The sequence below is a fragment of the Gracilinanus agilis genome, chromosome 6, assembly GCF_016433145.1.
Source record: "Gracilinanus agilis isolate LMUSP501 chromosome 6, AgileGrace, whole genome shotgun sequence".
Taxonomy (NCBI): Eukaryota; Metazoa; Chordata; class Mammalia; order Didelphimorphia; family Didelphidae; genus Gracilinanus; species Gracilinanus agilis.
Window position 1 is genome coordinate 246,012,034 of NC_058135.1, and position 23,359 is coordinate 246,035,392.

Sequence of the window (23,359 nt, forward strand, 5' to 3'; positions counted from 1 at the left end):
TATTTAAACCTTACTCTCAGTGTAATTAACCCTGAGAGGGAAGAACAGCTATATCCATTGGGATATAAAACTCTATCTAACCCTACTGAGAAAGTCAGAAGGGACAAACCAAGGGGAGCAGGGGAGCGGGGAGGTCAAAAAAGGGAGGGGAGGAAAAGGGGGAGGGAATTCATTAGGCCTTAAAAATAAAAAGAGGGGAATAATAAAGGAGGGGACGGAAAGGGATGTAAATCAAGGGAGGGGACAAGGGTTACTGGCCTAAAGCAAACCACTGGTTTAAAAGGAAATAGTGTAAGAAGAAGGAGTAGAACTAGGAGAGGATACCAAAATGTTGGTGAATACACAACTGATAATTATAACTCTGAATGTGAATGTGATGAACTCGCCCATAAAAACAGAAAAGGTTAAAAAAAATTTTGTGACTTCCTAGCAATAGTGAATATAAAGGGTGGTGGAGCCCTAAAATGCAAGAGATGATTGGCACTATGAATCAGTGAGTGTATCTGTTCTGATCTTCCCCCTCCATACTACTTTACTCATTAGCTCCTATGGATTTAATTACCATCTTGATTCTGATGGATCTCAACTCTGCTTATCCTGTGCTGTCTTCTCTGCTACTCTCCAATCTCACTTCTCCAATTGCCTTTCAGACAATCTGAACCTGATGTCCAGTAACTTACAATATACAAAACAAAACTCATTATTTTTCCCCTAAACCCTACCCTCCCTTGACCTTCCCTTTTAGTATACAATATTCCCAGATCCTCAGGCTCTAAGCCTAGTTGTTACCTTCAATGCCTCACTATTGTATCCCTCCATAGCCAACCCTATTACCAAGGTCTATTGATTTCTCATTTGCAAAAAACCCTTTTCTCAATTATGACACACCATCCCTCTAGTGCAGGCCACCATCACCTTGTGCCAAGAATAATGCAATAGCCTGCTAGTGAATCAGCCTGTTTCAAGTCTCTCTCCACTACATTCCATCCTGCATCCATTCATATCCCAAAATGCAGGTATGGTCATGTAACTCCCCTCTCTCACCCTTACCCATAAAATTCTAGGGGTCTGTATCACTTCTAAAATCAAAGACAAATCCTTTTATTTAGCATTCAAAGATCTTCCTAAGGTAGCCCCCTCCTAACTCTCCACTTTTCTTACACCTTCCTCCCCAGCACACACTCTTTCATCCAGAGGTTCTGGCCTCCTGCCTCTTCTAAGAACCAGTGGCTCCATTTCTTAGCTCTTGGCATTTTCTCTGGCTGTCCTCTCCCTGCTCATCTCTGCTTACTGGTTCATCTTCCTTTAGGTCCCAAAAAAAATTCCATCTTCTACAAGAAGTCTTTCCTAATCCTTCCTAATTCTAGTTCTTTCCACCTGGCACCTGGTAGGTCCTTAATAAATACTGACTAGAAAATATAGTCTAAATTCTACCTTCCAAATTTGAAAATCTGGACACAAAGTTTTGTGACATGCTCATATTTGCACATAAATTCCTTGAAGACAGAGGCTACCTTACTTGGTGTTCTCCCCATCCTCAATTCTAGTACTTAGAAATGTATTTGAAAGGCACAGAAGGAAATTCATAATGTGGATTAAAGAACTAGACCTACCATCAAGAAGACTTGAGTTCAAATCCCACTTCAGATATTTACTAATGATGATTAAGACACTTCAACTTTTTCTTCTGTTTTCCTCATTTGTAAAAAGGGATAAGGATGCCAACCTTGAGGATAAAATGAGTTAATACAGTGCTAGCTATTATTATTAGCAGTGATGGGAAATTTAATAAATTTAATAAACTGGCATTTAATAAATAGCCTATATGATCTATATCTATGTTTCCATTTCTGTCTGTCTCTCTCTTTTAGTATAGCAGTTCCCTGTACTAATGAAATGTCAGATCAGAACACATACATACATATTCATACACCCCAATATTGATATTAATGCTGGTCCCAACTTTGTGATGAAACCATGTCACTAGAATTCTATAGAAATATCATCTATTGTTCTCCAAACCAAGAGATCATAGGAGCATCATAGATCTTAGAGGTAAGAGACATCAGGGACCATCTAGTCCAATCACCTTCATTTTAGCACTGAGGAATTTGAGTTCCAAAGTGATAAAGTAACTTGCTGAAAGTCACAAGGCCACCTAGGCAGGAAGCATCAGAAGCATCATTTGAAGAAGAGTCAGTAGGAAGTAAAGGGAACAAACAACAGATACTCATGGCAAAAAACCCAATCAGTCATCAAAGACTTTCTTGCCTTTGCTTCTGGACTGGTCTATGAGTCCCAGGTGGCAGGAGTCAATCCCAGCAAAGCTAGTCTAAGCCCTACCAATGGGGTCAGGTAATGGTAGATGTGACTGAATAGAAACAGATGACCAGCAGCCCCTAGTGGGCAGTAAATCTTAACTGGCCTAAATGGAAGAATACCTGAGTCCTGGGCACAAAAGCATGACTGTTGTTCTGTTTGATGTCAGCAGGCCAGTATGGAGAAGACAATGTGCTGTGAAGACAAGTATATTCAAAGCTGTTTTTAGGGCTGGGTAATTAGGACTTTGCCTCAGGTGCTGAATTTAAAGGATACTGAATTTAGAGAGTGTTGGCAACATTTGCCATTCCCAAGGAACAACAGCACCTAGTTAACAAGAATAATTAGTTAAGATCAGAAGCTATGAGGCATGTTGCAAGTATCTTCCCTGATCCATCCCTATTCTTCATCTTTGCAGCAAGCTGTCTGGAATGTGTGCTAAAGTCTTAGGGGGAAACAATATCTGTCTATTCATTCCCCTACACAGGGCTATGCTTACATTTTCAAAATGAGGGAAGTACTTTTTGGGCAATTTGCTCTGGGAATGTTTTCTGTGACTCGCCTTAAGGCACAAAAAGTCTGACTGTGGCTCTGAATGCATCTTGAATACAATAAAATATATTACAACATAATAGCTTTCTGAATTGGGACACTGGTCAACTGCCCTGTGCTTGATTTTTTAAAAAAACCCTTGTCTTCTATAGAACTGATATTAAGTATCTTTTCTAAGGTGGAAGAGCAGTAAAGGCTAGGCCACTGCAGTTAAGTGACTTACCCAGGGTCACACAGCTAGGCAGTGTCTAATGCTATATTTGAAACTCCCAACTCCAGGTCTACTGCTCTATCCACTATGCTACTGGCTAATACCAGATTTGGATCCAGGAATTCCCATCTCTAGGACTAGTGTTCTACCCATTGAGCCCCAAGAATAATCCATTTTTATCATCACAGAGAATGAAATGGGGATAAATTTGACACTTCCAAGGAAAGAGAAAGTCTATGGAAAAGTTGGAGAAGAAAGATATATTCAACTCAAATATGGAAATAAAAACCACATATGTGACTTAAATGAGTCTGGACTAATGAAGATCAGAGGTTGAATCTGGGAAGAAAAAATTAGCAAGATCTGGGAAATCTAAAGAGCAATCTTCATGCCCAGATCCTATTTCCAAGTGACAAGGGGAACAAATCTAGGACAATTAAAAGGGGTTTAAAAGGATTAAGGAAGATTAAGGAAGATCAAAGGAGGATTAGGAAACAAGAGTTTGCAAATGTAGACTACTCAAGCCTGATAAGATGTGGGTAAATACACCATTTAATGAATTCACAGATTGGATGAGGACATCAATGGGTTGGACTACTTGTTAAAGGAAGGAGAGATGGGTACCAGGTTGAAGAGAAGGTCAGTGTGGCTCTTTCTGTAGCATTATTGAGATAAAGGAAGAATTTGAGTGAGTTTGTCAATTTAAGAGGTGATAATTTTTAGTTTAAAAAATGACCCAGAACTTGATTTTGAAATAATCACTAGTGGTTTCTAGAAATAAGGTTGGAAATCTTCACCATTAGAAATAGAAAACTCTACCATTTCAGATCTTCAATGGGAAAAATGGGGTTCTGAGAAGAAAGAACAGAGAGACTTGAGTCTTGCAATATAATAGAATTCGATAGACTTTTATACCAAGGGAAGGAAAAGGGCATATTTAATTAGGGTTTAAAGACCAATTTTGTTTTTCTTAAGAAGAAAGAGCACAGTTATAAATATTTTTGTGCAAGTCTGTTTATCTATGATCTCTTTGGGGTACAATCCCACCAATGGTATGGCCGGATCAAAGGGCAGGCATTCTTTTATCGTTCTTTGGGCATAGTTCAAATTGCCATCCAGAATGGTTGGATCAGTTCACAACTCCACCAGCAGTGCATTAATGTCCCAATTTTGCCACATCCCCTCCAACATTCATTACTCTCCCTTGCTATCATTTTAGTACCCCAAAGAGATCATAGATAAACAGACTTGCACAAAAATATTCAAAGCTGCTCTTTGTGGTGGCAAAAAACTGGAAAGCAAGAGTATGCCCTTCAATTGGGGAATGGCTGAACAAAGTATGGTATATGTTGGTGATGGAATACTATTGTGCTCAAAGGAATAATAAACTGGAGGAATTCCATGTGAACTGGAAAGACCTCCAGGAATTGATGCAGAGTGAAAGGAACAGATCCAGGAGAACATTGTACACAGAGACTGATACACTGTGGTAAAATTGAATGTAATGGACTTCTGTACTAGCAGCAATGCAATGACCCAGAACAATTCTGAGGGATTTATGGGAAAGAATGCTACCCACATTCAGAGGAAGAATGACAGGAGTGGAAACACAGAAGTAAAACAACCGCTTGAACACTTGGGTTGATGAGGACATGATTGGGGATATAGATCGGAAAAGACCACACCAATGTAAATATCAATAATATGTAAATAAGTCTTGACTGACCACACATGTTAAAACCAGTGAAAATGCAAGTTAACTATGGGGTGGGGGAGGATGAGGGGGTGAAGGGTAAAGTAAAAACATGAATTATGTAACCATGGAAAATATTTCTAAAAATAAAAATTAAAAAAAAAAGAAGAGAGAGAACTGGATCATCTAGGAGTATGAATCTGCTTGTCATGAAGAGATAAAGAACAAGGCTACAAGAACTTTCAGGAAAGAAATCATCTACTAAGTGGTGGGGAAAGGATGATAATAGATGATAATACTCTGTCATGTATCCTTGCACAAGATTCCTGAGGGAGCTCCTGGCTAATCATTGGATATGCATCCAAGAAAGGTATATGAAAGCTAATTATTAAATCTATCAAAGACTATCCAGAGGAAGGAGATAATATTTATTGTTGATTATTGTATTTGTATGGATTATTATAATTGTGCTGGATCAGTGTTACTGATTAATCTCTGGTCAGTATTCTATTGTCCTTTACATCTTATTTCACCCTCATCTTGGGGCTCCATTTTAACCTTTATAACAGTTTAAGAATCCTCTATATGTCTCTCTTTGGAACAAAAGTATGAATTTCCAATTAAATGAACAACTCTAAAGACATACATTATGTTATTTCCATCTGACCAAATTGTCTTAACACCATTTTCTAGCCAATGAGGTTTAAACTCCCTTCTTTGTATGACTATTTTTTGTATAAATTCTAGATCCTGTTGTAGATTTTTTTAGGAAATGTTTTATTCCTATTTTTATAATACTCCCTTTTGCTATCACCACCATCCCCTATTCCTTGTAAAAAATAGTAAAAACATAGACAATCATAGTTCAGCAAAACCAAACAACACATTGACCTAGTCTGATAGTATTTATATTGACCTATGTCCACAATCTCTTCATTCTTTATAGAAGAGAAGGAAGTTCATTTCCCATCATAGTAACTATAGTAATTAAGCAAATAAGGACCAAAGTCTAGATGCTTGAAGAACTAGCTCCCTGAGAACAAGAACTTTTTCAACTTTGTCATATTTTCAATGCCTATCATCATCTGTGGCACTTAGTAGGTATTTAATAAATGCCTATTATATGATTGAATGAAACTGTTTGTGGATGAAATCCTAGTAATTAAGTAACTGATAGCAAGCTGGGTGAAAACCAGCACTATTTTATTCTGAATGGATTTCTCTGTGGGGCTGCTTTGGGAAGTGTGACTCTGATAAAGAGGTATATTATAGATTTGCCATTACAGGAAAGTGACTAGTGATTTGAAAAGATTACCCACTAGTAGAAAGACTGAAAATCCAATGGCAAAGAGTAGTGGGATAATTTAAGTCTGAATCCAGTGTCTGAAAGGACTTGGATTTTGGGGGGTTTTATTGGGTTTGAAAGACCCTTAAGGAATACACACACACACACACACACACACACACACACAGAGAGAGAGAGAGAGAGAGAGAGAGAGAGAGAGAGAGAGAGAGAGATCATATCAGATTCTATTGTGTCACTTGGAGGAAAGTGATGGGAAGAAATATTGCTATTTCTGGTTAGGGAAAGAACAGAAGGTTGTTTTTTGTTTTTTTTCAAAATATAGCATTTTAGACATATTTTTTCTTGATTTTTTAATGTTTTTCCCCAACCAAGCATTCTACTTTAAACTTTTATCAACTTAAAAAGTACAGGAATGATGTTTTTGGGTTTTAATATGATTTTAAATAATTCCTAGCTGAGTAACCCTGGGCAAGCCACTTAAATATTATTGCCTAGCCCTTACTGCTCTTCTTCCTTTGAACCAATGCATAGTATTGATTCTAAGAAAGAAGGTAAGGGTTTAATTTTTTTAATTAAAAAAGTATGGTTTATGACATAAAAGAGACAAATCCAGGAAGGCTTCTGACCTTACAGATATTTCAGAAAAATCACGAGCTAATGTCACTAGGTGTATCCACCTCTTCTAAAACTGAGAAATTCTAGTAATAAGTCTATTCTTTATCCAGGTTTCTTTCCCTGTGCCTATCTACCATCATATTGGGGAATATTTTGCTTCACTTAAAAATATGTTTCTGGAGACCTAAATTTTGCCTCAAACACAAAGAGTACAGGAAATAACTAGAGATATAAATGCATATTAAGACAAAAATTCAGAACTACATCTAAAATGTTAGGAATTAGCCTAACTAACTAGGAGCTTTGAGTAGTTTTGATTAAAATCCTAACTTTTCACCTAAAATAAACTCCTGAAAGTAACAAGGGAGTTGGGGGGAGGGGGAGAAAGGGATGGGAGACATGAAACTGACTGGCCATTATGCTGACCCGAGGGTTAAAATGAACTGTAAATTACTATAAAAGGGTATTACACCAAGTATCATACAAACCAAAACCTAAACTGTCCCTTCCCCTTAAGGAATATAAACTCTACTTCAGGAAAATGTTTCACCGAATCTATGTTTTCATTATCGTCAACTCCCAGTGAAGACAATTCTTTAACTAAAGAAGATCTGCAACTTTTTTTTTAACCCATTACCTTCTGCCTTGGAGTCAATACACAGTATTGGAGTATTGACTCCAAGGCAGAAGAGTGGTAAGGGTAGGCAGTGGGGGTCAAGTAACTTGCCCAAGGTAACACAGCTGTGAAGTGTGAAGGCAAATTTGAACCCAGGACCTCCTGTCTCTAGGCCTGGCTCTCAATCCACTGAGCTACCCAGCTGCCCCCAAGATCTGAAACTTCTTATGAGTTTCTAGAGTTGCCTATGGCACAGAACATTTCAAAGAGCATCCAAAGGCACAATACAAAATACAAATCAAAATTAATCCCTGAACCCAAGTTTTCTGACTGATGTCAACTCTATCCAATAAACCAGCCAAAATAACTAAATATATGTTAATTTGAGGAAGGGTGTGCACATTAAAATCTTAGAGGGATCAAGAAAGCCTTCTGGTGGTTGAATCTTGAAGAAAGTCAGGAATTCTTCTAAAAGACCAAATTTGGAAGGGAATGTTTTTTTTTTTTGTTTTTTGTTTTTTTGGTTTTTTTTAACCCTTGTACTTTGGTGTATTGTCTCATAGGTGGAAGATTGGTAAGGGTGGGCAATGGGGGTCAAGTGACTTGCCCAGGGTCACACAGCTGGGAAGTGGCTGAGGCCGGGTTTGAACCTAGGACCTCCTGTCTCTAGGCCTGATCTCACTCCACTGAGCTACCCAGCTGCCCCCCCGGAAGGGAATGTTTTGTGGGCATTCAGGTCAGCCTGTGCAAAGGTGTAAATGTTGAGATAACAGGCTGAGTTGTGAGTTAGAAAGGTGAATAGATGAGGATGACCAGGGATGGAAGGTGATGTTGCCAACTTGGATCAGAATGAGGAGCCTCAGGGGAAGGCACTTTTTCTACTCCAAATGAATAATGGAGTTCATATCAAACAGCTAAAATGGCATTGCCTAGTACTGACCAGTAGACTTACTGTGCAAAAAATTAACCCTTTAATATCTGTTCACCATGGTGGGGAAGAGGAGAAAATAGATGTAGAGGACTTTCTATACCCTTGGAGGCAATAGATATTTAGAGGAGAGAAGTAGCATCAGTGAAATTTAAAATGGAAACCTAATTCATGGTTGAGATCAAGTCTTTTAACAATGGGCATTATTACTGTTTTCTGTCTTTTTTTTTTCTTTTTTCTTTTTTCTTCCACTTGGATCCAGAATTTTATTGAGGTAAAATTGTCCTACATGGAAAAACTCATACAGATTGATAATTCATTTTTACTCATGGTTTTAAAAAGTGATTTGGAGCACAACAAAGTTGCAATTGGTCCATGACCACAGAGGTAGTGTGTCTAAGAGGCATTACTTGAATACAGGTCTTCCTGCCTCTAAGATCATCTATCCTCAATGACACACTTTCTTATCATGACATTCAAAATAACGCATCTATTAAAATTTCCTGTTTCCTAACTCCATTTATAATTAAAAGCCCTGCAGCAAAGAACATAATATAGCTCTTTTCCAGACAATATCCTTATGATCTCCTCCTTCCCTGGAATGTGGGAGAGGGAAGGAAGCAGGTGGAGCATCTAAATACTATACAACCAAAATTGTAGTATAGGAACAAAAGAAAAGTAAATTATGTTGACCATTTTGAACGAAAACTTTATAGTCTGAAAATATGTAGTTTGAAGGTCTTGGGTATAGGAAAAAAACAATACGGTATAGTAAAATAAGAAGTGGCTTTAGGATTAGAATACCATAGTTCAAATCCTGCCTTTGGTGCTTGTTACTTGTTTGGAGCTTGGACAAGTCATTGAAGTTCTTTGTGCCCTGGTTTCCTCATATTGTAGAGGAAAATGTTGGAATTAAAATTCCTTTTAATCTGTAGATTAATAATTTCTAAGATGCCATATACCTACCTATCCATCTTTGTTCATTTGGCATAAGATAAGGAGAAAAAAAAATGATCCTTTCCTCTAAGGAGCCCTTTGTCTTAAGTTATATGTTACTCCTATACTGGGAATCATGTTATCCCTTCATTTACTGCTTGGCTTTATAGAGAGATGAGGGTGTTATCTCTGCATAGATTATGGGAACTGGAAATGTGCATATACTTGATAGACATAATATAATAGAAAGTGCTTTTTATTATTAAAGATTGTCTTTTCTTAAATGGGAATGGGTTTCCAGTATTTTCATGTGCTCTTAAGTTTAAATTCATTGTGACATGTGAAACAATTAAAATTCTCAAGGCCATTCCCTAGTTTCATAATTATTATTTATTAAATAGTAAAAAGTGGGGTGGGGCAGGAGAAAGAGAGAGTGACAGACAGACAGACTAAGACAGAGACAGAGACATAGAGAAAGAGAGAGAAGCAGAAGCAGCTGAGCAAACTCAGAGCCAGAACCTGCCACCTCCAAGGTTCTGGGGAAAAGGGCTGACTTGCTGTCCCTTTTCACCAATTTATGCTCTTCCAAAGTGTCTCTGATTGAATGACTCTGACCTCAATCAAGAGGCTGGTCTTCCAGATTCCAGGAGTTTCTTTTAGTTAAAGTTAAAGAAGGATTGTTGCTGAAGTGATGATCTAATCCATTCTTAAGGGTAATTTGAATAGGCTATAAAACAGTGCATACCCTTCGATGCAACAATACCAATCCCAAAAAATTTTTAAAAAGTGGGGAGAAGACCCTACTTGTATAAAGAATATTTATAGCATCTCTTTTTGTGGTGGCAAAGAATTGGAAAGAAAGGGGATAATCATCAATTGGGCAATGGTTGAACAAATTGAAGTATATAATGGTGATGGGATACAATGGTGCTATAAAAAATGATGAACAAGATAATTTCAGAAGGACCTGAAAAGACCTACGTGAACTGATACAGAATAAAATAAGCAGAACCAGAAGAATATTCTACACAGAAACTGAAACACTGTGGAATGATCAATTGGGAAAGTCTTAGCTACTCTCAGAAATACAATGTTCCCGGACAAAATCTGAAGGACTTATGACAAAGAATGTTATCCATCTCCAGAGAAAGAACTGTTGGAGGCAGAATGAAGATCAAATCATATTTGATTTGTTTTATATAATTATTTTGTTATAAAAATGAAAAATATGGAAGTGTTTCATATGGTAATGCAAGTAACCCCAGATCAAATTACTTAACATCTTTGGGAAGAAGGAGGGAGGCAATATGGATCATATAACTTTAGAAAACTTATTTCATGTAATTGGTATAACTTTAAAAAATAACAAAGATAAATAAGGAGCAGGTCCAACCCTGCCTTCCCTTAACAAAGACAGAATATCTAGACAAAAGAATGGAGGACCCTACCCATAGCCTTGGGGAGAGACAGTTCAAGCTTCAGCCCTAAAATCAAACTGAGCTTTTAAAATCAAAAGATTCTGGGAGGCCAAAAAGGAGGATAAACTAATATTAATTTTCCACACATATGTGTTTAATATGGCTCTGCCTAAGTATAGAACTGTGCTTTGTGGCATTGTATTAAAATGCATTCAATAAGTTCCTTTTGGTTTTAATTAGACCTTTGTACAAAATGAGAATAGGGTGAGAGGGATTAAGGGTAAGGGAAAAGGAAGAAGATAAAGATAAAAGAATGAGGAAAAGGGAAGTGACCAAGAGCTTTATATAAAAGAGGGAAGGCAATATAAATGGCAATTTAATTCCCTGATTCTTTCTCACTCCTTATACTTGTATCAGGAAATCAGATAAAATATCAAGAGAAACTGAAAGTCAAGATGGCAGAGTCAAAGAAGCATAGTTGAGTTTTCCCAATATTCTCTTCTAAAAAAACTTTAAATAATACCTAAAATCAAATTTTGGAGTGTGAAAGCCAACAAAAAAGTACAAGACATTTTTCTAACTCAAGACAACTTAGGAGGTCAGAAGGAAAGGTGTTTGATACCTGGCATAGAGGCCCACAGTAATCAAAAGCAAAAGATTTTAAAAGAGACACAAGATAAAAGGAGTTAGAAAAGGACAAACAAAAGAAAATGGAAGAGAGGGAAATACAAAATAATCATTAAATGTTAATATGAATGGGGTGAACTAACCCATAAAATGGAAGCAGATAGCACAGTGTATTAGAATCCAGAAAACAATAATGTTGTTTACAAAGAACACAGACACAGAATTAAAATATGGGACTAGAAAAAACTATTATGCTTCATTTAAGGTAAAAATAAAACATTTTAAAAGTAGCTAGCAATCATGATTTCAGAAAAGATGAAGGCAAAAATACATCTATTTAAAAGAAATAATCACAGGGAAACTAAATTTTATTAAAAGGTACCAGAGAGGGGCAGTAGATTGAGAGCCAGGCCTGAAGGTGGGGAGTCCTGGATTCACATCTGATCTCAGACACTTCCTAGTTTTATGACCCTGGGCTCGCCCTTCTAGTTCTTCCAACCCAAAATTGATACTTAGTATTGATTCTAAGACAGAAGGTAAGGGTTTAAAAAAAAGGTACCATAAAAATGAAGAAATACCAATACTAAACATATTTGTAAAATGGTATAGCACCCTCAAATTCTTTTTTTTACTCCCCTCTCCATCTTTAAAGCCTGCTGTTTATTATAAACAGATTTAGAACCTTTGGCACTCAAATTGTTTCTTTTTTTTTTTTTTTGCAACAAAATTCTTAAAGGAAAAGTTAAATGAGTCACAGTAGAAAATAACCTTTAAAACTATAGTAGCAGTCTTGGATATTGCCCTCTCAGGGCTAGATAAATCTAATCATAAAATAAAGATGTTCAGGAAAGGAATATAATCTTTGAAAAGTAAGATAGGGGAGACCTCCCGAGAAAACTGAAGGGCCCCACACCCACAAAGGGCTGTACCTTTTTCTCAGCTGCACAGGGCACCTTCCCAAATATATATGGCCCAGCACTACAGTGTCTAGTAAGGATGAGCTCAAATAAGCTTAAAAGCACAGGCCAGATGAGCTGGAGAGAAAGAAAGATGACATCAACAATGAGCCTCTGAAAGGAGGAGGAGCCTCACTGACTGACAGGCATCCGGCCACTCCAATTGGCAAAGCTGCCTTTCCTTTCTCTTTCCTCCCTTTGCCCCGCCCACTTCCCCTTCCCACCACCTTTTTCCTCTCTCCTTCCCCTCCCCCTACCCCCTCCTCCTTCCCCAGCCCTCTTTACCCTCAGTGGGCAAGAGCAAGCGCAAGCGCACCTCCCCTGGTGGTCAACACTTGCCAGAGAGGCTCAGGTCAAGGACTTGATATGAAGAGCTAAATGACTAAATCCTCCCTCTTTCTCACTCTCTCTGCCTCTCTCTGCCCCACCCCCACCCCACTCCACCCACCCCAACCCTGCTCCCCTCTCTCTCTCTATGTCTGTCTGTCTGTCTATCTCTCTCTCACTCTTGCCAGCATCGTCTTACCAGTCTTGTTTAGAGAAAAATTCCTTTCTAATCATGACCGAATTCTGGCTCATTTCAGCTCCCGCGGAGAAAACATGCCAGGAAACATGGGAGAGACTACAGGCAGCAACACTCCCATCTAATCTCTCTTCTAATGTAAAGTTCAACATTCCCCAATTAAAGGTTGGGATACTGGATGTTTTAGTTGAATTATCAGATGACCTGAAGGTTCTGGATGAATTCGTGGCTAAGCTTCACACGAACATAGCCACCTATGTCTCCTCATTACTGCTAGGCGATGTCAGAGACAAAATTGGTGAAATTCTGTTGGCTAAGGAAAATGACATCATTACATATATAACAAACTTCCAATGGGATCTGGCCAAGTTTCCAATCACAGAGTCCATGAGGGTTCTTTATGAAATGATTAAAAAAGAAGTACACCAAATTGACAATGACTTCAATAGCAGAACAGCTACCTATGAGAAGCTGAAAGAGAATGTAAATACTATGGAAAAAAAACAAGAAGGAGGTTTTTTAACTAAAAGTCTAGCACAGATTGTAAAGAAAGAGGACTTTGTCCTTGATTCGGAATATCTCGTCACCATATTGGTGGTAGTTTCAAAGGCGAACTACGAGGAGTGGGTTAAGCACTATGAAACATTGAGTGATTTTGTAGTCCCGAGGTCTAGCCGCATTATCTCACAGGACTCTGATAATTACCTGTGCAATGTTACCTTGTTTAAAAAGGTAGTGAATTATTTCACAACCAAAGCCAAAGAAAGGAATTTCTTTGTCCGTGAATTTTCTTATGATGAAGAAAGGATGAAAAAAGAAACGGAAGCGCTCTCCACTGCAATCTTTGAAAAGAAGAAGTATTTTGGACCGCTATTTCGGTGGCTGCAACTGAATTTCAGTGAAGCTTTTATATCCTGGATCCACGTGAAGGCATTAAGAGTCTATGTTGAGTCTGTTTTAAGATATGGACTACCAGTGAACTTCCAGGCAATGTTACTTAGACCCAATGAGAAAAACAAGAAGAGACTGAGGGAAGTTTTGAATGATTTGTACAGACACTTGATGGGTAGTAGTGTAGCATTGGTAGCTGATACTTCTTCTTCCAGTGTTTCAGACTATGACATGGATAAAGAGGATTATTATCCCTATGTGTACTTCAAGATAGATTGTACTCTATCCTAATCAAAGTAAAAATAGTCCTCAATATTAATAATCCTCTCCTACTGCTGGTGTATATGAATGAAAATGAAGTTGAAGTATGTCTATACTTTTAACTTTCTATTAATTCAGGGCTTGCTTCTTACTTCCTTTCCTCAGGTGAATGGTCCCATGGTAGTCCATCTCTTGACATCTTCTTTTTAAAGAAGAACATATATTGTGTTGCATTTTATTGATCAGGTCTGTAAATGGGTAGTATGGGGGGAATTATTTTATTTATAAACAATATATTTTTTAAACAATATTTTCTTTGATGTAGTAGTATGCCTTGATTAAATTCATTATTAGACAAGGTTTAAGAGGAAGAAGTATAACATTTGTACTATTTTGTTCCCTGTAATTAGTAGGGCATAATTATTAAATGGTGATTGAATTGTGATTTTTAAAATTTGACAATATTCAAGTGTGTTTTCTGAATATTTCCAATAATTGGTGAGCATTGTCAATAGCCATAGATGAGAATAAAATTACCTGTGCAAAAATGTGTTGTGTACTTAAGTACTCCACATTTTGTCATAAAACTTCAGTAACTAAGATCATTGCTGACTTAAGCTGCTGCTTTACCACTTAGCCGTATTTGTTATATGTTGCAAGAGGCAATCTGCTTTCCATTCAATTTATGTTTGCATTCCACAGATTTGCTAACTGTTCCAAATTGGTCTCATAACACACAAGGTGATGTTGGAGTTAATTTTACAAAATGTGAGTCACCAAGCATTTAGTATTCATAAGTGATTAAAAACTCATCCTAATGATAAATAAAATCCAGCAAAACAATTTTTAAAATGACTATGTATTAGGTCATGAAACTTCAACATGAAGAAAAAATTTTTCGAACCATATGAAATAAAAATTAATTATGTTAATAAAGGGCCTTAGAAACATAGATTAAAAATCAATTGCAAACAATCTAATCCTGACCAATGTATGGGTCAAAGAATAAATCATAAAAACAATAATTTAATTAACAAGAATGATGCTAATGAGACAATCGAGAAAAATTTGTGGAATACAGCCAAAACAGAAATTAGGGGAAAGTTTATATCCAAACATTTACATCATTATAAAAAGGAAAAAATAGATTATTGGATATGCATATTTTTTATAAAATAGGAAAATAATAAAATAAAAATTCTCCAATACCAAAATGGGGATCCTGAAAATTAAAAGCAATTAATAAAACTGAAAGTAAAAAAGTCAGTGAGCTAATAAATAAAACTCGGAACTGGATATATGGGAAAAATGATAAAAAAAATCAAATTACAAATATAAAAAATGAGAAGGGCGACAGTACAACCAAAGAAGATGAAAGTAAAATGCTTATTAGGCCTTTTGCCAGTAGGTGCATGCCAATAAAATTAATAATCTAATATTTACCAAAATATAAATTCCTTAAATAAGCAGAATAACAGATGGAGAAAATAACTTATACAAGCTATAAATGAGTTCCTTAAGAAAAATTCCCCAGGACTACATGGATTTTGAGGTGAATTCTACTAAACATTTAAAGAACAATTAATTCCAAGACTATATAAATTACATTAGAAAGCAGGTAAAGAAGTAACCCTTTCAAATTCATTTTATAATACAAATATGACTTTGGTACCTGAGCCAGGGAGAGCAAAAAAGAAAGAAAACTAAAGACAAATTTGGCTAATGAATACTGAACTAAAATTTTAAATAAAATACTAGCAAAGATATTATATCACTATGTTACAAAATTGAAACACTGACTAGATGAGATTTCTACAAAGAGTGCAAGGATGTTTCAATATTAGGAAAACTATAAGCACAACTGATCATATCAATAACAAAAACAAAAATCATATGATTGTAGCAATACATGGAGAAAAAATCTATTTACAAAATTTAATACTCATTTTTATTTTTTAAAAAAATACTAGAGAACATGGCAGCAGAGTAAAAAGCAGCTGCTTAACCTCTCCTAACCGAAACATATAGGACTCCTCAAGAAGACAAAAAAACAAATACAGAGGAGTGAAGGGACCCCACAACAGGGTACAGCATTGGAGGTACATGGAATCTGGGCATTTCCATGCTATAAAGGGGCGAAACAGCTCTTACTAAAACACAAGCTGAGCAACCCCCTCCCCCACCCAACACCACCTAAAGTGCCAAAGCCAGGGCACAAGATTTAGAGCAAGTTTAGCACACTCATTAAGTCCATGGCAGCTACCTGGGGTCACCAGGGCCTGTTCCTGAGAGCAGCAAGACTTAAGACCCCAAGAGGCTAAAGAACGTGCATGGACTTTGAACTGAGATCCTGAGAGCAGGCACAAGTGTAGGCTTGGAGCAAAGCCCAGACACGAATCCTGAGAGAAGGCAGGACTCGGATCCTGAGATCAGGTGAAGACCTTGAGTGGGGACCAAGTGCAGAGGGGTGCACAACTGTGGAAGCAGCACCCTGAGACTGTTAAAGAAGCCTCAGGCAGAGGAACAAGCAAGGGGACCACCAGGAGGCTTGACCCTGAGAACAATGAGACTTGAGACCTCAGGAGCCTAGAGAGCACCAACAGACCCTGAGTGTGAGGATAAACCTGAGAGGGTGCAGGGCTAACAATGGCAAGCCAGAGACAAGAACCCCAAAAGAGAAAGATCATCAAGAAGAAATCTGTAATACTCAACAACTTTTACACAGAGAAAATCCAGACAACAGAGCAAACAGCAGAGGAGAACAAATAAGTAATCATATCAAAACCTTTCCAAAATAATGAAAACTGGCCACAAGCTATTGAACAGTTCAAATCTGAAATTATGAGAAAGATGGAAGAGATCTGGCAAGAAAATAACAGTTTAAAAGGCAGAATTTTGCAAATGGAAAGTGAGGCTCAGAAATCAAATGAACTGATCAGCAAATTGAAGACGAGAAATGACCAGACTGAAAAGGAAAACCAGTCCCTAAAGGCTAGAATTGAGCAATTAGAAGCTAATGATCTCTCAAGACAGCAAGAACAAATAAAACAAAGTCAAAAGACTGATAACATAGAAGGAAACATGAAATACCACAATAAGAAAGTGATAGACCAAAAAAACAGGTCTAGAAGAGACAATCTGAGATTCATTGGTCTTCCTGAAAAGGCAGAAATTAATAGAAATTTGGACTCCATACTAAAAGAAATTATTAAGCAAAATTGCCCTGAAGTTCTACAACAAGAGGGCAATACATAGACATTGAAAGGATCCATAGATCACCCTCTACACTAGACCCAGAAAAGACAACCTCCAGGAATATAATAGCCAAATTCAAGAACTTCCAAGTAAAAGAAAAAAAATGTTACAAGAAGCCAGAAAGAGACAATTCAGATATCAAGGAGCACCAAACAGGATCACACAGTATCTGGCAGCCTCCACGCTAAAAGACCGCAAGGCTTAGAATATGATATTCAGAAAGACAAGAGAACTGGGTCTACAACCAAGGATCACCTACCCATCAAAACTACCCAAAAAACAGAGGAAAGTTTGGGCATTCAACAAGATAGAAGATTTCTAAGTATTTGCATAGAAAAGACCATGGAGTAAATGGAAAGCTCGATATCCAACCACAAAAATCAAGAGAAACATGAAAAGCTAAATAAGAAACAGAGTGGAAAGAAAGAAAACTCATATTTTTTTTTAAATTTGCCTCTTTAAGGGCTTCAATATGATCTAATTATTGGTATTCCTATGTGGAAAAATGTTATGTATAATTCTCTATAAGGAACTCTATTCACTATTATTGTATTCACTATTATAGTAATTAGAAGAATTATTCATAGGGAGAGTTTGGAATACTAAATGGTCTAAGATGATATGGGGGTGGGAAAGAGGGAGGTGAATAATAGAGGACATCAAGAGAAACTTGAATGCATAAGAAAAATAGGATATTCTATTACACACAAAGAGGGCATGGAAGGGGAGGGGGAAAATACTATTATAAGAAGGAGAGGAAGAGAGCATTAAGAGGTAATATTTAAACCTTACTCTCAGTGTAATTAATCCTGAGAGGGAAGAGTAGCTTTATCCATTGGGATATAAAACTCTATCTAACCCTACTGAGAAAGTCAGAAGGGATAAACCAAAGGGAGCAGGGGAGTAGAAGGGGGAGGGGAATTCATTAGGCCTTAAAAATAAAAAGAGGGGAATAATAAGGGAGGGGGTAGAAAGGGAAGTGAATCAAGGGAGGGGACAAGGGTTACTGGCAGAAAGCAAACCACTGGTTTAAAAGGAAATAGTGTAAGAAGAAATGGTAGAACTAGGAGAGGATATCAAAAGGTTGGGGAATACACAACTGATAATTATAACTCTGAATGTGAATGGGATGAACTGGCCCATAAAAAGGAAGAAAATAGCAGAGTGGAGTAGAAAACAAAATCCTACCATATGTTTTCTACAAGAAACACATATGAGGTGGGTGGACATACACAGGTTTAAGCTAGAGGGCTTGAGTAAAATCCTTTGGGTCTCAAATGAGAAAAAGTAGGCAGGAGTGGCAATTATAATTTCTGACAAAGTCAAACTAAAAATGGATGTGATTAAAAAAGACAGGGAAGGTCATTACATCCTGATTAATGGCAGCATAGACAATGAGGAAATAACATTGTTCAATATGTATGCACAAAATGGCATAGTAACCAGATTTGTAAGGAGAAACTGGCAGATGAAGGAAATAGACAGTAAAACCATAAGAGTGGGAGATCTAAATATCCATCTTTCAGATCTAGATAAATCAAACCAAAAAATGAATAAGAAAGAGGCAAGAGAGATGAATGAAGTCCTAGACAAATTAGATTTAATAGATATGTGGAGAAAAATATTGACAAAAAGGAATACACCTTCTTTTCAAATGCATATGGTACATTCACAAAGATTGACCATGTAATAGGGCATAGAAACATTGCAAACAAATGCAAAGGAGCAGAAATAATAAATATAACCTCAGATCACAATGCAATAAAAATAATAATTAGTAAGGGCACCTGGACAGGCAAATCAAAAACTAATTGGAAATTAAATAATATGATTCTCCAAAACCAGCTAGTCAAAGAAGAAATCATAGAAACAATCAACAACTTCATTGAAGAGAATGACAATGATGAGACATCCTACCAAACTCTGTGGGATGTGGCGAAGGCAGTACTCAGGGGGAAATTTATATCCTTGAGTGCATATATTAACAAATTAGGGAGGACAGAGATTAATGAATTGGGCATGCAACTTAAAAAATTAGAAAACAAGCAAATTAAAAATCCCCAGATGAAAACTAAATTAGAAATACTAAAAATCATTGGAGAAATTAATAAAATTGAAAGTAAAAGAACTATTGAACTAATAAATAAGACTAGAAGCTGGTATTTTGAAAAAACAGATAAAATATACAAAGCACTGGCCAATCTAAGAAAAAAAGAAAAAAAGAAAACCAAATCACCATTATCAAAAATGAAAAGGGAGATCTTACCTCTAATGAAGGGGAAATTAAGGCAATCATTAAAAACTATTTTGCCCAATTATATGGCAATAAATATAGCAATCTAGGAGATATGGATGAATATTTACAAAAATAAAAATTATCTAGATTAACAGCAGAAGAAATAGAATACCTAAATAATCCCATATGAGAAAGAGAAATTGAACAAGCCATCAAAGAACTGCCTAAGAAAAAATCGCCTGGGCCTGATGGATTCACAAGTGAATTCTATCAGACATTCAAAGAGCAACTAATTCCAATACTATACAAATTATTTGATATAATAAACAAAGAAGGAGTCTTACCAAATTCATTTTATGATGCAAATATGGGACTGATTCCAAAGCCAGGTAGATCAAAAACAGAGAAAGAAAAATACATACCAAACTTCTTAATGAACATAGATGCAAAAATTGTAAATAGAATATTAGCAAAGAGACTCCAGCAAGTGATCAAGAGGATCATCCAACATGATCAGGTGGGATTTATACCAGGAATGCAAGGATGGTCCAACAGTAGGAAAACCATCCACATAATTGACCATATCAACAATCTATCAAACAAAAATCACATGATTATCTCAATAGATGCTGAAAAAGCCTTTGACAAAATATAGCACCCATTCCTATTGAAAATCCTGGAAAGTATAGGAATAGAAGGACTTTTCCTAAAAATAATAAACAGTATATACCTAAAAGCATCAATAAGCATCATATGCAATGGGGATAAATTAGAAGCTTTTCCAATGAAATCAGGAGTGAAACCAGGATGCCCACTATCTCCTCTATTATTTAACATTGTACTAGAAAAACTAGCAGTAGCAATTAGAGAAGAAAAAGAAATTGAAGGTATCAAAATAGGCAACTAGGATACTAAGCTATCACTCTTGGCAGATGTTATGATGGTCTACTTAAAAAGTCCTAGAGAATCAACTAAGAAGCTTGTAGAAATAATCAACAACGTTAGCAAAGTTGAAGAATACAAAATAAATGCTCATAAATCATCAGCATTTCTATATATTTCCAACACAATCCAGCAGCAAGAGGTAGAAAGAGAAACACCATTTAAAATCTCCCTAGGCAATATAAAATACTTAGGAATCTATCTACCAAAACAAACAGGAATTATAAGAAAACAACTACAAAACACTTTCCAAACAAATAAAACTAGATCTAAACAATTAGAGAAATATTGATTGCTCATGGGTAGGACGAGCTAACATAATAAAAATGACCATTCTACCCAAATTAACTTACCTATTTAGCATCATGCCTATCAAACTACCAAAAAACTTTTTTACTGAATTAGGAAAAACTATAACAAAGTTCATCTGGAATAACAAAAGATCAAGAATATAAAGAGAAATAATGAAATAAAAATGTGAAGGAAGGGGGCATAGAAGTACCAGATATTAAACTGTACTATAAAGCAGCAGTCATCAAAACGGTACGGTACTGGCTAAGAGACAGATGGGAGGATCAATGTAATAGACTTGAGGTAAGTAACATCAGCAAGGCAGTGTATGATAAACCCAAAGAGTCCAACTTTTGGGACAAAAATCCACTATTTGACAAAACATGCAGGGAAACTTGGAAAACAATATGGGACAGATTAGATTTAGATCAACATCTCACACCCTACACCAAGATAAATTCAGAATGGGTGAATGACGTGAATATAAAGAGGGAAACTATAAATAAGTTAAGTGAACATAGAATAGTTTACTTGTCAGATCTCTGGGAAAGGAAAGATTTTAAAACCAAGCAAGAGTTAGAGAAAATTACAAAATGTAAAATAAATTATTTTGATTATATCAAACTTTTGTACAAACAAAAACAATGTAGCCAAAGTCAGAAGGGAAACAACAAATTGGGAAAAAATCTTTATAACAAAAAACTATGACAGGGGTCTAATTACTCAAATATACAAGGAGTTAAAGCAATTGTATAAAAAAATCAAGCCATTCCCCAATTGATAAATGGTCAAGAGACATGAATAGGCAATTTTCAGTTAAAGAAATCAAAAGTATCAATAAGCACATGAGAAAGTGTTCTAAATCTCTAATAATTAGAGAAATGCAAATCAAAACAACTCTGAGGTATCACCTCACACCTAGCAGATTGGCTAAAATGAAAGAAGGGGAGAGTAATGAATGCTGGAGGGGATGTGGCAAAACTGGGACATTAATGCATTGTTGCTGGAGTTGTGGACTGATCCAACCATTCTGGCTGGCAATTTGGAACTATGCTCAAAGGGTTATAAAAGAATGCCTGCCCTTTGATCCAGTCATATCATTGTTGGGTTTGTACCCCAAAGAGATCATAGATAAACAGACTTATACAAAAATATTTATAGTCGAGCTTTTTGTGGTGCCAAAAAACTGGAAAATGAGGATATGCCCTCCAATTGGGGAATGGCTGAACAAATTGTGGTATATGCTGGTGATGGAATACTATTGTGCTCAAAGGAATAATAAACTGGAGGAATTCCATGTGAACTGGAAAGACCTCCAGGAATTCATGCAGAGTGAAAGGAGCAGAGCCAGAACATTGTACACAGAGACTGACATACTGTGGTAAAATCGAATGTAATGGACTTCTGTACTAGCAGCAATGCAATGACACAGGACAGCTCTGAGGGATTTATGGAAAAGAACGCTACCTACATTCAGAGGAAGACCTACAGGAGTGGAAACAGAAGAAAAACAACTGCTTGAATACATGGGTTGAGACGGACGTGATTGGGGATGTAGACTCGAAACTACCACACCAATGTAACTATCAACAATTTGGAAATAGGTCTTGATCAATGACACATGTTAAAACCAGTGGAAATATGCATCAGCCATAGGGGAGGGGGGATTTCAGGGTGCGAAGGGGAAAGTAAGAGCATGAATTATGTAACCATGTTAACTTTTCTAAAAAATAAATATTAATAAATGTTTAAAAATGTGGAAGAAAAGATTATTTATAGAACTAGAGTCAAGGGAAGCAAAATTGATTTGGAAGAATGCAAAGTCAAGAATATCAAAGGAATCACTGAAAAAATGCCATAGTGATACCTGATTTCAAACTCAATTACAAAGCTGTAACATCAAAAATATCTGGTACTAAGAAACATAGTGGCACATCAGTGGAGTAAATTAATTATATGTTACACAGTTCAAAATGATCTTACTAATCTACTATTTGATAATCCAAAGATTAAAGATTTGGGGGACAAGAACTTACCATTTGAGAAAAATTATGGAGAAAACCAGAAAGCTGTTGGCAGAAATTAGGTATAGGACATCTCAATACAATGTTTGCCTAGACAGAGAAACAGTTACATGAATCAGGCATAAGGAATGATATAAGTAAATTAGAAGAGCATGCCAAAATTTATCTTTTAGATCCATGAATAAAGGGACTTTTATGACCCTATAAGAGATAGAAAAGATAACTAAAGAAGAAAATGGATAATTTTAAAATTTAAAAGATTTTTCAGAAACAAAGCCAATGCAGCCAAAATTAAATGAAAAGCAGGAAAACGGGAAGGAAGTGGGTGGAAAATTCACAGCAAGTTTCTCTGATAAAGGCCTTATTTCTCAAATATGTAAGAAATTCAACCAAATTATAAAAATAAGAAACATTCCTCATTTGAAAAATGGTCAAAGGATATGAACAGTTTTCAGCAAAAGAAAGGAAAGCTATCAAGTCACATAAAAAATGTTCTAAATCACTATTTACTAGAGAAATAAACATTTTAAATTTTTATATTTTACCCAATTATATGTAGATGCAATTTTCAATAATTGTTTTCTGATATTTTGTGGTTCATGTTCTCTGGCTCCCTTGCTGTCTCCAAAACAGTTTGTAAATTGATACAGGTTATACCTGTGCTATCATTCAATATGTATTTCTGTATTCATCATGTGATAAAAGACATCATTTATACCAAAAAAAAAAACTGACAAAGGATATGAAGTACACTTCAAT

At 36.3% G+C, this 23,359-nt stretch overlaps 1 protein-coding gene across 1 annotated transcript; it reads left to right on the forward strand.

Annotated features, from left to right (window-relative positions):
- Positions 1–12,736: 12,736 nt before the first annotated feature.
- On the forward strand, positions 12,737–13,882 carry LOC123252548 (V-type proton ATPase subunit C 1-like). The gene has a single exon (XM_044681837.1). It carries the CDS (start codon positions 12,737–12,739, stop codon positions 13,880–13,882), a length of 1,146 nt encoding a protein of 381 aa, XP_044537772.1.
- Positions 13,883–23,359: the final 9,477 nt, after the last annotated feature.